This window comes from Paramisgurnus dabryanus, chromosome 23 (assembly GCF_030506205.2).
Source record: "Paramisgurnus dabryanus chromosome 23, PD_genome_1.1, whole genome shotgun sequence".
Classification (NCBI taxonomy): domain Eukaryota; kingdom Metazoa; phylum Chordata; class Actinopteri; order Cypriniformes; family Cobitidae; genus Paramisgurnus; species Paramisgurnus dabryanus.
Genome location: NC_133359.1, coordinates 22,587,239 through 22,601,912, shown reverse-complemented (window position 1 = coordinate 22,601,912; position 14,674 = coordinate 22,587,239). Strand labels below are relative to the sequence as shown.

At 37.7% G+C, this 14,674-nt stretch overlaps 1 protein-coding gene across 1 annotated transcript; it reads left to right on the top strand.

Annotated features, from left to right (window-relative positions):
• The first annotated feature begins 4,027 nt into the window (after nt 1-4,027).
• LOC135781110 (N-acetylneuraminate-9-phosphate synthase-like) lies at nt 4,028-14,438 on the top strand. Its single transcript, XM_065291409.2, has 8 exons — nt 4,028-4,158; nt 4,888-5,113; nt 11,421-11,565; nt 11,957-12,172; nt 12,310-12,409; nt 13,310-13,464; nt 13,563-13,829; nt 13,947-14,438. The coding sequence occupies exons 1-8, from the start codon at nt 4,131-4,133 to the stop codon at nt 14,130-14,132; spliced, it is 1,323 nt and encodes a 440-aa protein (XP_065147481.1). The 5' UTR covers nt 4,028-4,130; the 3' UTR covers nt 14,133-14,438.
• Nucleotides 14,439-14,674: the final 236 nt, after the last annotated feature.

The following is a 14,674-nucleotide window of genomic DNA, read 5'->3' as shown; positions in this document are numbered from 1 at the left end:
ATCCATTCTGTCTAGTGACATTTGAAAGTCAAAAACCCCCGCGAATCGCCGGTGGAACACTTTTCTCCTCACTACAGAGGCACGGCGGCTCTCTCCCCTACCTATATCTATGTGGCCGTGATAACAGCGAACCACGCTTTTACGACCGACCATTCATTTAATTCACAAGCCTGTCATCTCTCAGATGCGGACGGCGGCGGTAACAGCGAACCATGCTTTTACGGCTGGCCATTCACTTTATTCATAAGCCTGTCATTTCTCAGATGCGGACGGTGCCCGAGGCACAGCGCTCTGGAACTGTCCAAGGTCCTGTATGACACATACCCGCCACAATAATCCAGCCTTAGTCAAACGGGTTGGCACGTATGGTCGTGTTGCGATTTTGGCGCTATCGTAAGTCTTATGAATAGTATGCCATACAGACCCGTTTGCCACTGAACCTGCATTAACGACGACAGTGGGGCTTCCGGCCTTAGTCAAACGGGTTAACACGTATGGTCGGGTTGCGATGTTTTTGGCGTTTTCTCCTGGTCCTGTAAATGGTATACAATATAGACCCGTTTGCCACTGAACCTGCATTAACGACGACAGTGGGGCTTTAGGCCTTAGTCAAACGGGTCGTCAGGTTTCATTTTCTCTTAAAGATCGGAAGGTGACCCTTATTTACCATATATACCCTCGCATTGGGCCCCCAATTTGCTAAATCCTCAACTGTGGATAACATAATTATGCCGCAATATTTAGTCTGTCTGGAACTAAGCTGAGTTAAACCACATCACTGTGTGACACTTCAATACATATGAACGGCCGCTACGCTAATACGATTTTGTTTTTCTCTCCCTGTCTCGTCCTCGACCCGAGGACGAGACAAACAGACCCAGTCCCGGTAGATGTGAAAGTCGGCACACCTCTGATCTACTGGCTGTCCTTCAACGTTATGCCCAGCTGATACCTGACCAACGATCACCGGCAGAACCGCTTAATCTCCGCTAAATCTCCATTTCCGTTCTCCCAAGGGTTTTTCCCTCCTAGGACTTATTTTTCCTCGGATAAAAGCCCGGGGGTTTTTTTTCTCCTAGGGGGTTTTTCACCCCGGGGAGGCAGCCTTTTTGGGCTTTACCTAGCTTCCTCTTCTATACGTTGCTTTAGTAATACGTGCAATTATAATATTGAGTCATAGCCGCAGCAAATTTAACTGCTCATGCTATCATGTATTCTGTTGTGCTATCTGTCGTTTTCTGTGCTTTTCACTGCTTCTATTTATGTAAAGCTGCTTTGAAACAATTGACTTTTGTGAAAAGCGCTATATAAATAAAATTGAATACGTCTGACGTACATCAGACGATCAGCTGTTCATCTGCGTCACAGATCACTCACTAGAGCACCTGTCAATACAGGCTATTTATGGATCGTTGACGTTATCACCTCCCGTGACAATTATGCTCACTTGTCTTAGAGCATGGGCATGGTCTTAGAGGTTTCTCATTTGACAATTGTGACACGGCCGGCTGGTCCCCGCCGTCCACGTTGTCAGTTTACAGCTTCGGCATCCCTGCTTCGCGCACTACTGAGGTTTGTTGCATTAAAGGTGCGCCCATTAGCTCACCTGTATGCACGATATGGTTTTTAATTATATGCGTCCACCGTGCGCTTAGAGAAGCTCACATGTACACGCTATAACATTTTGGTATACAATAAGATGCGCTTGGGAAAGCTCACCTGTATACACAGCTGTGTTATGCTTTGTGACACATACATTGTTGTTCATCTGTGTACGTTCACGGTGCGTTGGGTGCCCACCGTTACGTTCATCAATCATATCTGTACACATTCACGGCGCGTTCTGTGCACTGATTTATCTATACGCATTCACGGTGCACTGAAGAGTTCACCCGTGTGCGCACAATTTATTATCAGAACACATGACGGCGCGCTCGAGAATCTTGCCGGCCTGTGCATTATAACACTCTGATTCATCTATATGCATTCACGATGTATTCAAGTGTTCACCTGTGCCCGTGCAATTTATAGTCAATACACATTTACGGCGCGCTTGGAAAGCTCACCGATCTGTGCACTATAATACTACCTATATGCATCCCGATGCGCTCGAGGGTGCACCTGGGTTCACACTATTGTGGTATCTGTATAATCCCACGCTACGAACCATTCTGCCGCATATTATAAGATCGACCGTTCGTGAGCTTCGCAGATCACTCACTACGTATGTCTGTTGCTAACAGTGGTTATTTAGATGGATCGTTGAAACCATCGCACTGGCTCACGCCCCTCTATGAGCTATGTCCTATATAGAGCCCACTCTGTGCGAGTTTGGCTTCTTCATGAACTTGGTCTACAGGGGTATCTATATCTATATTTGATATCTGCTACGCGGCCGGCTGGTCTTCGCCGTCTACGTTGTCAGATTGTACAGCTTAGACGTCCCTGCCCTACGAGCGCAGGTTCTCTCGGCTCAATCGTGCACGCTCATGCGTTTTATGTGTACACCACGGTGCGCTCAGCGAGCTCACCAACGTGACTCTGAATTTACTTATCTCGCACAGCCGCGGCGCGCTCGGTACCTCGCCGTCTTGTGCTATGTTATGTGCCCCCGGTGCGTTTAAAACCCCACCGTGTGCGCGTCAACAATTTATATGGTGCTTACACATTTGCTTTTAAAGCTGTGAATATGCCGGGTATAGGGCCACACGCAGTGTCTCTCCGGTAAGGCACTTCAGTACGTTGTGTATGCACGGCGTGATGGGATTACGTTCCCCCATAGCGTCAGCTAACTGACGCAATGCGAAGTGAACCGTATTGAAAGGGAACGCTTAGGTTACTCACGTAACCCCGGTTCCCTGAAATAACGGGAACGAAGCATTGCGTCTCTTGCCGTGCTACAAACGTCTACGCAGCGAGTGTTATTCGGCTGCGCGCTTCAGTCGAATATAATGAGCTCCTGACGATTGAACCGCGCTTATATAAGGACGCGTTCCTCCCGCGCGCGGGTTCAAACGTCATTGGTCTGTACTTTGTACAGACGTTAACCAATAGGCTTCAGTCACGGAGTAAACAGGAGTTTCCCCCCATAGCGTCAGCTAACTGACGCAATGCTTCGTTCCCGTTATTTCAGGGAACCGGGGTTACGTGAGTAACCTAAGCGTTCTTCATAAGTTTTCTTATTATTATTACGCACAAATGTTTGGCCAACTCCTGTGACTAGGCCGTTTAACACAGAGACCCCGTTCAAACTTTAAAATGTTCGGACAGTGCCGTTCTAAGTTGTTTGAAGACATGATGTCATGGATCCATGTCGTTCTTCCACCATATTGGATTGAACAGAAAACCCCCCCAAAAAATCACAGGTCACAAATTTTGTCCGAACTTCACAAAACTGGACGTACATGATCTTTGGACCAAGCCTCACAAAAGTTACTAGAAGGATTTTTTTTATTTTAGGAAGTGTATACTCATCACAGCCCAAAATATACCTGTGGCGTAGTGCCAAACAGGAAGTAGTTCATATCTCAGGAACTCTTTCACATATTGAAATCAAACTTTGTATATGAACTTGGGACTCCAATGTGAGGATGCACAAGATAAAAAAAAACATTCTAAAATCTTACATTTCACAAACAACATTAGTGACCACACCAGAGCAAGCACACTTTTGCAGTTCCTCCGGAAATGCAGTTACCCATTATTATTGTTATCCATTTTAAAGTAAGAAACTTAGTCAAATCTTTGGTGAAATTAAAACAAATCTACACCACAATTTATGATTTATTTAAACAACCCATGATATTACTGGTGCATGTGTTATGCGATGCAGGTTTAACACATTTTGCACTACTAGGTAGTCTGTAACTTACAGTATAACTCCTTTACAAAAAAATAAAAAAGTTTATTAACAGGTTAGTGTACAGCACAATTTATTTTTGGGAAAAATGTAATTCTAGTACGATTACGTGACCACTTAATTTTTCTATTTCTTACCAGGTGATTCTCATATATAATGTGAATGAGACGGTGTCCAAAGATCTGCTGGAGACCATTTCTAAGCAGACAGGCTGTCACATTAGACTCGTGATGGAGAAGAAAGATCTGGAGTGTCTGATGACCGAGAAAACATGCAGAAGGATGAGGTGGCCTTCATGGGTAAGATTCACATTAATGGTTACAGGTACAACGTTGCATTAGCAGTGCAAAAGGTTTTGGGTTTGATTCCAGGAACACAAGCTGATAAAACATATCCCTTCAAAGCGTATTCATATGTCCCTTTGCCTATTATGTAATCGCAATGACCGTGACCATACTTTACATTTTTATTGTTATTTTTCCCCATATAGTGGCCTTTTTTGAACCTCAACAGTTCACAGTTCCAATGCAGCTTCAAAGGACTCTAAACAATAACCAAATAATAAAAAACAACTTTCTACAGCAGGAGATTTTACAGCTGTTTACTATGTTTTGTCCAAATAAGTGGAGTTTTTTGCCAAAAAATCTTGCATGTACTTTTGTTTTCCAACAAAAGACTAAAATTTGTTAAATAATAAATAAGAAATCTGTTCATAAGCAGTGAGCCTTTTGATCTTGTAAGTATTGCGATGAAAGACAACTTTTATAATCCATTCACAGTATCTGTCCATAATTCATTACATTGTACATTTATTTGCCGACAGCCACTTCAAATCACTGTGTTTACATTCAAAGCTTTATGTCTAGTTTTTGACAAAGCCCTTACATGCACTTGTGTTTGTTCTTGTAAGTTCACAAGGCCTTGAACTGTTGTAATACGAAAGCTAACATTTTTATACTACAATCTTTCACTCTGGCCATCCATATGTTGCCCTGTTAAGAATGATACTGAATGTTTGTTTTTGGTAGGTGCAGAATGTGAAGATGTGGAGATCATGACGCAGGTGGGGCTGAATGCTGTACCTCCTGATGCACCTGTGTCACGTCTCATTGCAGCTGACTTCACCTGTCAGAGACCAGAGGGTCATGGGGCGGTTTTTGAGTTTGCTCAGTACATCCTGCAAATGAAGAAAAAGACAAAGTCACAGATGAGCGTGATCTCCTCAAAAGGAAAAACTTTTTTGGATAAGAGCCTGTGAGTAGAGCTGTATTAAAGTCATCAGTTTCTAAACAGTTAAGTACCTTTTTGAGAAAGAATGTGGTGTCAAGGTTGCAAGTTGATGCTTTAAGATGTTAAGATGTTTCTTCTAGGTTTTTTTTTTTTCTTTTTTCAAATCAATTATGTCAAATTCTTGTCAAGTCAAGTTTGTGTGATGGGGTCTAGGTTAGTTTATTTACACTCTTAAGAAAAATGGTTCTTAAAGGTTCTTAAACGATGACAAAGGTCCTATATAGAACCATAGTTTCCTGAAGAACCCTTCTCTGCTGAAATGGTTCTTTTTCTTGGCAAAAGGGTTCTTCAATTCCAGCCTTTTTACTTTAAATTTAGTCAGTTAAGAAACGAAAACCAGAAACTTTTGATGTGTTGCATGGAACAGAAACGAAACCAGAAACTTTAAAAATATATATATGTTCCGGAACAAAAAACGTTTATTAAAAATAATGGTAACTGGTTAATACCGTTATTTTTTTCGTTCTTTGACAAGATTTCTGTCTAATATGACTCAGTGAAGTTCATTTCCGGTCGTCATTGACTCATCAGAGAAATGAGAAGCTTGCCATCAGCAAGTATCCTACTCAAGCCCAAGTCTCTAATGCTCAATCATAAGAGGGAAATATTGTAGGCTACCAAGTATCTCAAGATGTTTGTTTTTTTAATACTAATTAGTGGTGTAACGGATCACAGTTGATCCCAGATCACGACCCACTGTTCGGCTCGCATGCGATTTTCAGATTCATATGCAAATTTAAATAGGGTGAAAGTTGATCATTTGTACATGTTTCAAAGGCTTGCAAATGTTAACACTTAAGTGATTTTAAACAATTTAACAGCAAAAAGGCACTTAAGTGAGCAGTTTTCTTTACGCACAGAAGCACATGCTGTTGAATGTGTCCGGTCCAACTCTAGTTAAACGTGATTATCCCTATGCCCTTCAAAGATCAGAACTCTTGATGTATAAACTTAAGAGAGAGTTGCACTACTATGTCTCATACTTTAATCCATTAAAATACATTTGGCGAATAAAGCACCGAAAAACAACATCATTTTCACTTTATGTGGAGCGACTGTTTATGCTGCATTTTCTTCCCAAAGCGCTGTTTGGAATTCGTCCTCCGCCTGTGTTTGTGCGCGTGTTTAAGTGAACTCAACAAATGTAGGCATGTCAGAATTACAGTTGTGATGCTTACATAATGTAGCATTTTTTAATGTTCGATGACAAGATAGGGACTTAAGGAAAATTATGTAGACTAATAATTTTTGTTTAATGTCCTAAGAATCAGCCTACTTATTTGTCTGACCCACAGCTGACATGGAACGTTATTAACCGGTTTTGGAACTTTATTTTTTGTTATAACCGGTTCAGGAACGTCAGCTTTAGGGTTAAACTGAAAACCGGAAACATTAAAATACTGTTCGGAACAAACCAATTGGTAAAAAAATCTGGTTCAAAGCCCTGCCTGTAAAAGCCCTGAATCAACGGTGCTGCTGATCTGCCTGCAGACTAACAACACAAACAGGTAAAAGAGTTAAATAATCATCCTTTACTGTTAAAAACTATTGAAAATGGAAGTTTTGTGTGTTCTTACTGTGTTTCTTTTATAACAGGTAAACGTTAAACTGTAAGCTTCATTCCCTTTAAAGCAGGTAAGCTTCATACTGTTTAAAATGATATATTTAGAGGACTCTGCTTTAACAATGACTTAGAATAATGATTTGTTAAAGTGTTAAAAAGCTAATACATGTTTATTGTACATTATGTTTATTAAACTAAATATCAAAAGAATGTGGTACAACATGGGTTTAGGTTTTTAATTGATATTTCAGAGTTTTTGTATGTGATGTAATCTTGCTTTTGGAGTTAAGGTATTTTACGCATATTTGATATGAGAGAAACATCCTGATTTTAAAGGTGATGTATGCATGTTTCTTTCAATGCTGACATTAAAATAATAGTTATTTACTGTTTAAACATTTGGAGATTGTGTGTGTTCTTGTGGCACATTTACTTGTAATAGCAGAATTACTTAGTATTATTTTTTGTCTATCTGTTGTAGGTGGATCATGAGTGAAGCTCTGCAGGTCGGCCATTGGCTTGATAACAGTGGTTTATGTGAATTCAGTGAATTCAATTTATAAATAAATCTTTCACAAAGCATTCACCTATTTATTGACAAAACAGGTAGCTTGAGCAGAATCATATTAAAACTTCGGTCAAATCATGTTTTCCATACAGTATGTAAGCAAATTCCAGGCTAATATTAACTTGTTTTGTCTTTATGTCTTATCCTTTCACCCATGACAGACAGACCCAAATCTTGTTCGGCCTGATGCTCAACCTTGAATGATGATGACCACAGCCAGGTGATGGAAATCTGTGGTAATCACAGCCTTTGTCTCATGATAGTAGACCATCTCTTATCTTACTAAATGTTCAACATCATTGCCACAAAGCAATGAACATTGAATGGAGCATGGACTGTAGAATGAACCAGCAAACAAAATAATATTGATTTTTTTGTCTAGCTTCTACAAACATTGACACAATCCTATTGACTTTTATTCTTACAGATAGTTATGTATTATTAACATCCCATTTATTTGTATTCTATGCCGTCTATCTGTTTGTGCTGAAATTTATACATCTGAATGTAATGTCATATGTTAATATTCAGTATTTATTATCATTTGCATGTTTTGATGTGGCATATGTCATAATTTAATGATTTCATGTCTGTTTAGAATGATTGTCTTTGCCAAATTTTATTATTAATTTATTTAATATTGAAGCGGTTACTTAACATCCATATCTCATTTGAGTAGTGATTTGGTATATTTGCACAATAATATTATATATTTATTTTGTTTAATATACATTTATTATTTTATGACACCTCATGTAATAAAAAAGTGAAAAAAAAGTATTTTTCTGTTGTCTTGCAGTTCAAAATGGGAGGTAGGTTAAACCTGAGACAGCGGGATAAGTCAAGCCTGTTTCAGAAGGAGAGGTAACTTATACTCAGAGTCTGTTTCCGGGGTAACTTCTGTGAACCTAACCTGGTCGGGATCAGGTTTTATTCTGTAAACAAGTTTCTGGTGGTCTCCTCCTCATTTTTATAGGAGTAGCAGTGTTTAATCTTGTTAGTTGCTTTTAGTACATTCATTCATTGCTTACATTTTTATTATGTACACTGTAAAATATTTTTTTAGCTGTCTTTAAGTTATAATTAAATTGCCAGTGCAAATCATTTTACATTAGTGCTTTATATATTTTATAAATTACCTTTTAATTTAAACAAACAAAAAAATAAACAGTATATTGAAATGACTAGTAAAGCCTAAGCAGAGGTGTATAGTATTTTAGTTACATTTTCCCAGAATCTGTGCTTTGTCAGAGTGTTTGTCTTGGGAAAAAAATTACTTTTCTTTACTAAAAAATTTTCACTACATTCTAAGGCATAGAATCATACTGTGTATTCATTATATATTGCATATTAAAATTGTGTACTTTTACTTTCTTGAGTAAAAGTACGAAAATATTTTTTACTAAAGTAAAGTACAAAAAATTTACTAGATGTTTAATGTACTTAAATATTAAATATAAACCAAAAACTTGAAATTATGAAATGTAGTGGAGTAAAAAATATGATAATATGTTTTGCAATGTATGTTTTCCAATGAAAACACTAATAAAATACGAATAATTGAAAATTGACTTTTATGTAGAAAGTAAAAATACTTAAGTACTATACAACTCTGGATCCAAGTGACTGTGAGTAGCATTTCTAACATATTTTTTCTATAAAATATATGCTTGTAGTTGCTGTACACTTGCAGTAAAACTTTCAGTTTACTGAAGCTATCCCATCAATAGTATCTTTAACTTTAAAATTTAAGTTTTTAAGGAGAACATCAACAAAGTCTGCTGATATGCTTGGCAACAATGATACTTGTTACCAAGTAACACTTTCTTGCATCTCCTAACAGCTCTACAGACACTTATAAAAAAGATTGGGTGGCAGCATCTAATCAGGTTTCATTTAGAAACATGAAGTCCAGGTTGTTAGTGGTTATAAGATCATTAACTAAAAATGATTTATTCTTTAGTGAACGGATGTTCAGAAGTGCTAACTTAACAGTAACTGGTTTTGGCACGGTATCAATCTCAGAAAGAGGTGTAATACTGTAGGCAGTTTATTAGATAGAATTGCTGTGCACCAAAAGTGGCCTTCGTCTTTCTATTAAATATCAGGACAGAGACAGGGAAAGCTAAAGGGACATTGTCTATAGTAGAAACAAATCAGAATGTTTACAGAACAAGCGGGAGCTTGTTCTGTAAACATTCTGGATTGTTTCTTCTATAGCAGAGACCCAACACATATCAGTTACCAGTGCTTTTAGATGAGGAGGGCTGGTGTGATCCTTGACGTTGTGGCAGAGGTCAAAGTGCTCTCTCAGATGGACGGAAAGGAAGAGCTGGGCCCTGAGGTTTTGATGCTTGAGAAGCAATATAGTGAGAGAGCTTTGTTCCAGCAAATACCAGTTTCTCAATTTCTCTAAAAAATCCCATGGTTGTGATGTTGGAGAGAGAGAGAAAGAGAGTGTGACGACATCAGCTGTGATTCTGGTGTCCCTGGATGCTGAAGAGTGTTATCTTGCCTTTCCTGGTTGTTGTGGACGGAGCCGTCCTTGGGTGTTGAATCACAATCCAGCTGCATTGAAGTCTGTGGCTGGGGTTCATCCTGAACTGTGTCCATAAACAGTAGTTGTTGTGACTGCAAAATTTTGTCCTTGTCGCCTGGATGTCCATCCGGGTATGATGTCTAATCCTGTGGTCATTTAAGCCAGGTGTATGGGGAAAGATATTGTCCTTACACAACCTAGCACCTAGTTTGTTTGGGTGGAGGCCTTCTGTTTTAAAGAGTTGACTCCAGAAGAGATTAAAGTTGTCAATGAAATTCAGTCCATTCATGGTGCAGCTGAGAAAACATTTTTTCCTCAGGCTGGGAAAGGTCCACTGATGAATGACTTCCAAGTGTTTCAAAAAGTCTATTAAATATCCCTCTTAAGGAGCTTAGACTGCTCTTTCTGAATATCATTTTCTCACATGAATGACAATCCAACTGGTCTTATTTGAGAATCATTTATAACCAAGCAGTTGTTTCTGTCAACATTTTACCCACCCATAGATTGAAAACAACTCAGATTTTTATAGAAGTGTAAACAAGATTCCTTTCTAATAGTTAACACCTGTATACCTCAGGAAAATATTCTGTTTACATTCTAATATATTTATAGATTTGCATTTCTATGCAGATTGTAAAGATTATTATCTTTCTTACTTATTATTTATACTTGCACAGCCTATAGGTAAAGCTAACCTGGTCATATTTCACTGCAAGTTGTATCCTGTGTATGACTGTATTTAACAAATGAACAAACTGAATAGTAAAGTTTCACTTTAAGTGTTTTGCCGTGGTCCCAAGCTGTCACAGGGGAGTACTCTTTAAAAAGGTCTCAATATGTACCATTTCATTTACAAAATATAAGCCAAGTGGCTGTTTAAGACAACATATTTTACTCGACAAATGCTAAAGACGACTAAACTCTTCTCTGATCCTTAAATAAATTAACCTTAGCTTTTATATGTCTACTGTTTGCTGAGTAAATAAAAAGCTGTATATATTGAAAGAAGCTCTTTATGTAAACTTGTACTTGTATACAGTTTAGGACAAAAACGGATCAGAAGGGTTTAGTCAGAAGCTCTTTACAATACTTTCTATTTGTTCAATATTTGCAAAGCCCACAGGCAGATGTAAAGGGTGAGGTCTTAATGAAAAATAAATACAAATTATAGTAATATGAGGATTCCAGCCAACAGAGATGTAACCTAGTAATTATTATTAATAATAATTTATTAGTTTACAAAACAAATTTCAAGATTATATTAGTATAAATAGTTAATATATGTTTGATATTGCTTATCTTTACCCCACAATGTTTTGGCTCCAAACTGCAGAGCTTGTTTTTTATTTAACTCTTAAAGTTAACATACTTGGTCTATACCAGAAATGTGAAAATACACTATTGGGAACATACTGCACACTTTTTTCATTTCTGTTATTGCGGACAAAGCTGTAACTCCTGTTTAACATGAGCAACATATCTGTAATAATGGAGTGAGGGGTGGAGCACCTTGCATCCTTTAAATGATCACACTTCCCTTTATTTGGCCCCTTTGCTGTATTGTCTGCTCACTGTTTGCACCTGCAATCTTTTATAGTTTTATCTACAAAATGTCATCTGAGTTTGAACTTTGTCCTGGAAGAAGAATTGGGGGCTCCAATCCCTGTTTTATCATCGCTGAGATCGGACAAAACCATCAAGGAGACATTGAGATTGCCAGAAGAATGATCAAAATGGCTAAGGTAAAGTATTGCTTGACCAGTAAGTCTGATTATGTAAATGTAGGATTTTTTGTAATAAACGCTCACCAAGAGCAACAATAAGCAGTGTGGATGATATGGTGTCAAATTGTGTTTTTTTTTTCAAAACCAGACCGAAGGTTTGCAGTAGGTGCATCACTAGTGTTAAAGTCCTGCAACACTCAACTTAGGAAACATATATAAATGAATTCACTTTAAATAGTTCAAGTATTGTTTTATATATATATATATATATATAGGTACAGGAAAATCCGTTTTGATTTTTTTTATCTTTAATCATGATTGATGGTGTCTCCTGTAATCAAAAAGTCCTGTTTAGTTCATACTTTCTACTACTTTTTCTTTAGTTTGTTTCTTCTTTTCTGTTGTTCAGGATTGTGGAGCCGACTGTGCAAAGTTTCAGAAAAGCGAGATCGAGCACAGATTCACCAAACATGCTCTGGAGCGCCCTTATACGTCTCCTCACGCCTGGGGTCCAACCTATGGAGCTCACAAGCAACACCTAGAGTTCAGTCACCAGCAGTACAGGGAACTACAGCAGTATGCAAATGACATTGGCATTTTCTTTACAGCATCAGGAATGGACGAGGTAAAATACTTGACTTAAATCACAAAGAGCATGTTTCAGGATAAATGTATTTTAATTAAATATGATTTATTGTGCACATAAATAAAACATGTAATTTATAAATGATTTAGTACATTTCTTGTCCCTCCTTTTATCAGATGGCTGTAGAGTTTCTTCACGAGATAAATGTGCCGTTTTTTAAAGTGGCATCAGCTGACACAAACAACCTACAGTACCTGGAGAAAACTGCAAAGAAAGGTAAAACTCACATCTGAACTCAGTCAAGTCACCGAATTTTATCACACATGATGAAATATTTCCCTGATCATTTCACCAAAATAAAAGTCTTTTAAAGTGGGTACACAAGTCATCCCCTATGTATGAATTACAGTAATGTGCAAATATTTTAGGCCACCAACACCAGCTTTGTTGTTTTAGCAAAGTTTTAAAGTCCATCCAAATTTATTTTTCACTCTTTTTATTAAGATACAAATAGAAAATACAGCAAATATTTAAACAAAATTAAAAACAAAACAATTTTCAGAACTAAATGTCTACTTCAGGCATCAGTCAGTATTTAGTGTGACCTCTCTTGGCACGAAAAGTCCTGAAGTCATTCGATTGGAATTATAAATTAGGATTTAATTTTATTTAGGTTAAAGAGATCCTGGAGTTTCCTGCTATTGCTCAAGTGGAATGGGAGTTTATCTTATACTTTTATACTGTTTTTAATACTACATACACATTTCCTGTATTTTCTGGTTGTATTATAGTAAAAAGACTGAGAAATTATTATATATGATCACTATACTATATCATATATCATATACCTACACTGCATAAACAACAAATCTAATGGTAGCATGGTGGCCTAAGACTTTTGCACAGTACTGTATATTTTGGAATATTTGTTGATATATAAAAGTTAAGACAAAATATATTTTCAAATTTAAAAATATCTTAAATTAAGCTTTTCTTCTAAGGTATTCAGCATATATTTAAAATATTATTTGGCAAGAGAATGTACTTTCATAACAGATCTAAGTATCAGAATCAGCTTGCATAACCTCAGCCTTCATAAGTAAAATATTTACCTTATTGTCATCTGGAAGCCTCTATTGTCTCTCTAAATGTTTTGATACTTGTGTATTTTTTCAGGTCGTCCCATGGTGATCTCCAGTGGTATGCAGTCTATGGACACCATGCGCTGTGTTTACCAAACAGTGAAGAAGCACAATCCTAATTTCACCTTTCTGCAGTGCACCAGCGCTTATCCACTGCCGACAGAGCACATTAATCTCAGTCTGATCACTGTAAGAGCTCCGCCCCTCTCCAGCTTTATTTCAATAAATGTGTGCTGTAGTTTCTCAGTTTGTGAATTTAAGTTTAAACTTGGCTTTTATAAATCTAGGAGTTTCAGAAGGAGTTTCCAGACATTCCCATAGGCTACTCTGGACATGAGACGGGCATTCATGTGTCTGTGGCTGCCGTGGCACTGGGAGCAAAGGTGTTGGAGCGTCATGTGACCCTGGACAAGACCTGGAAAGGCAGTGACCATTCAGCTTCATTGGAGCCAGCTGAGCTTGCAGAACTGGTGAAAGCCATCAGGACTGTTGAGACGGCCATGGGTTCACCAATCAAACAGATGCTGTCCTGTGAATCATCCTGCCATAGCAAGGTCAGATACTAAATTCATCATGAAGGATTCTTAAAAGACTTAAATGTTTATGGTGATCCTCAATGCGTCTGATCTGAAAAGTATAATATAAATAATATCTGAATTGTTTTTATACAGTTGGGTAAGTCAGTGGTCGCCCTGGTTCCACTGCAGAAGGGTGTGACATTAACTCTCGACATGTTGACAGTAAAAGTGGCTGAACCGCACGGTATGGCACCCGAGAACATCTTCAAACTGGTGGGCAAGAAAATCACTGTGGACGTGGGAGAAGATGACACCATAACTGATGATATGATAGAATAATGAAGAGCAGATTTTTTGTTATTTAGACATACTGTGTTGTTATTGAAAACATCTTTATAGTCAAGAATGAATCTAAATCTGTGTGTTTTAATGAAAGCAGAGAAAGCATGATTGGCTGTTGTACATTAGAATGGAGTGTCTCTGAAACCCTACTACAGTACATACCCCTGTAATGATGTGTAAACTCATAACATGCATAAAAAAGAGTGTAACGCAAAATAAATAAAATGTGAAATATCAGTTGATCATAAACAACTCAAGTATATCACTGTATTAAATGATTAAAATGACAATAAAAATGTACAGTATTCATGACACAAGTGAACTGTGGTCAAACAAACACACAAACAGGTGCAATACTTCCTATTTAAACTTATATATCCAAACTCGTAATCGCAAGAGATACAGCACAAATTTAAACCACACTAACCTAAATGAAAAGGACTGGCTAAAAACTAACCTTAAGCAGAGATATGAATACAACATGGGCACCGGAAGCCAACAAAAAGTGGTTGGATCCCCTTGTCAAGCAAAAAAGCGTG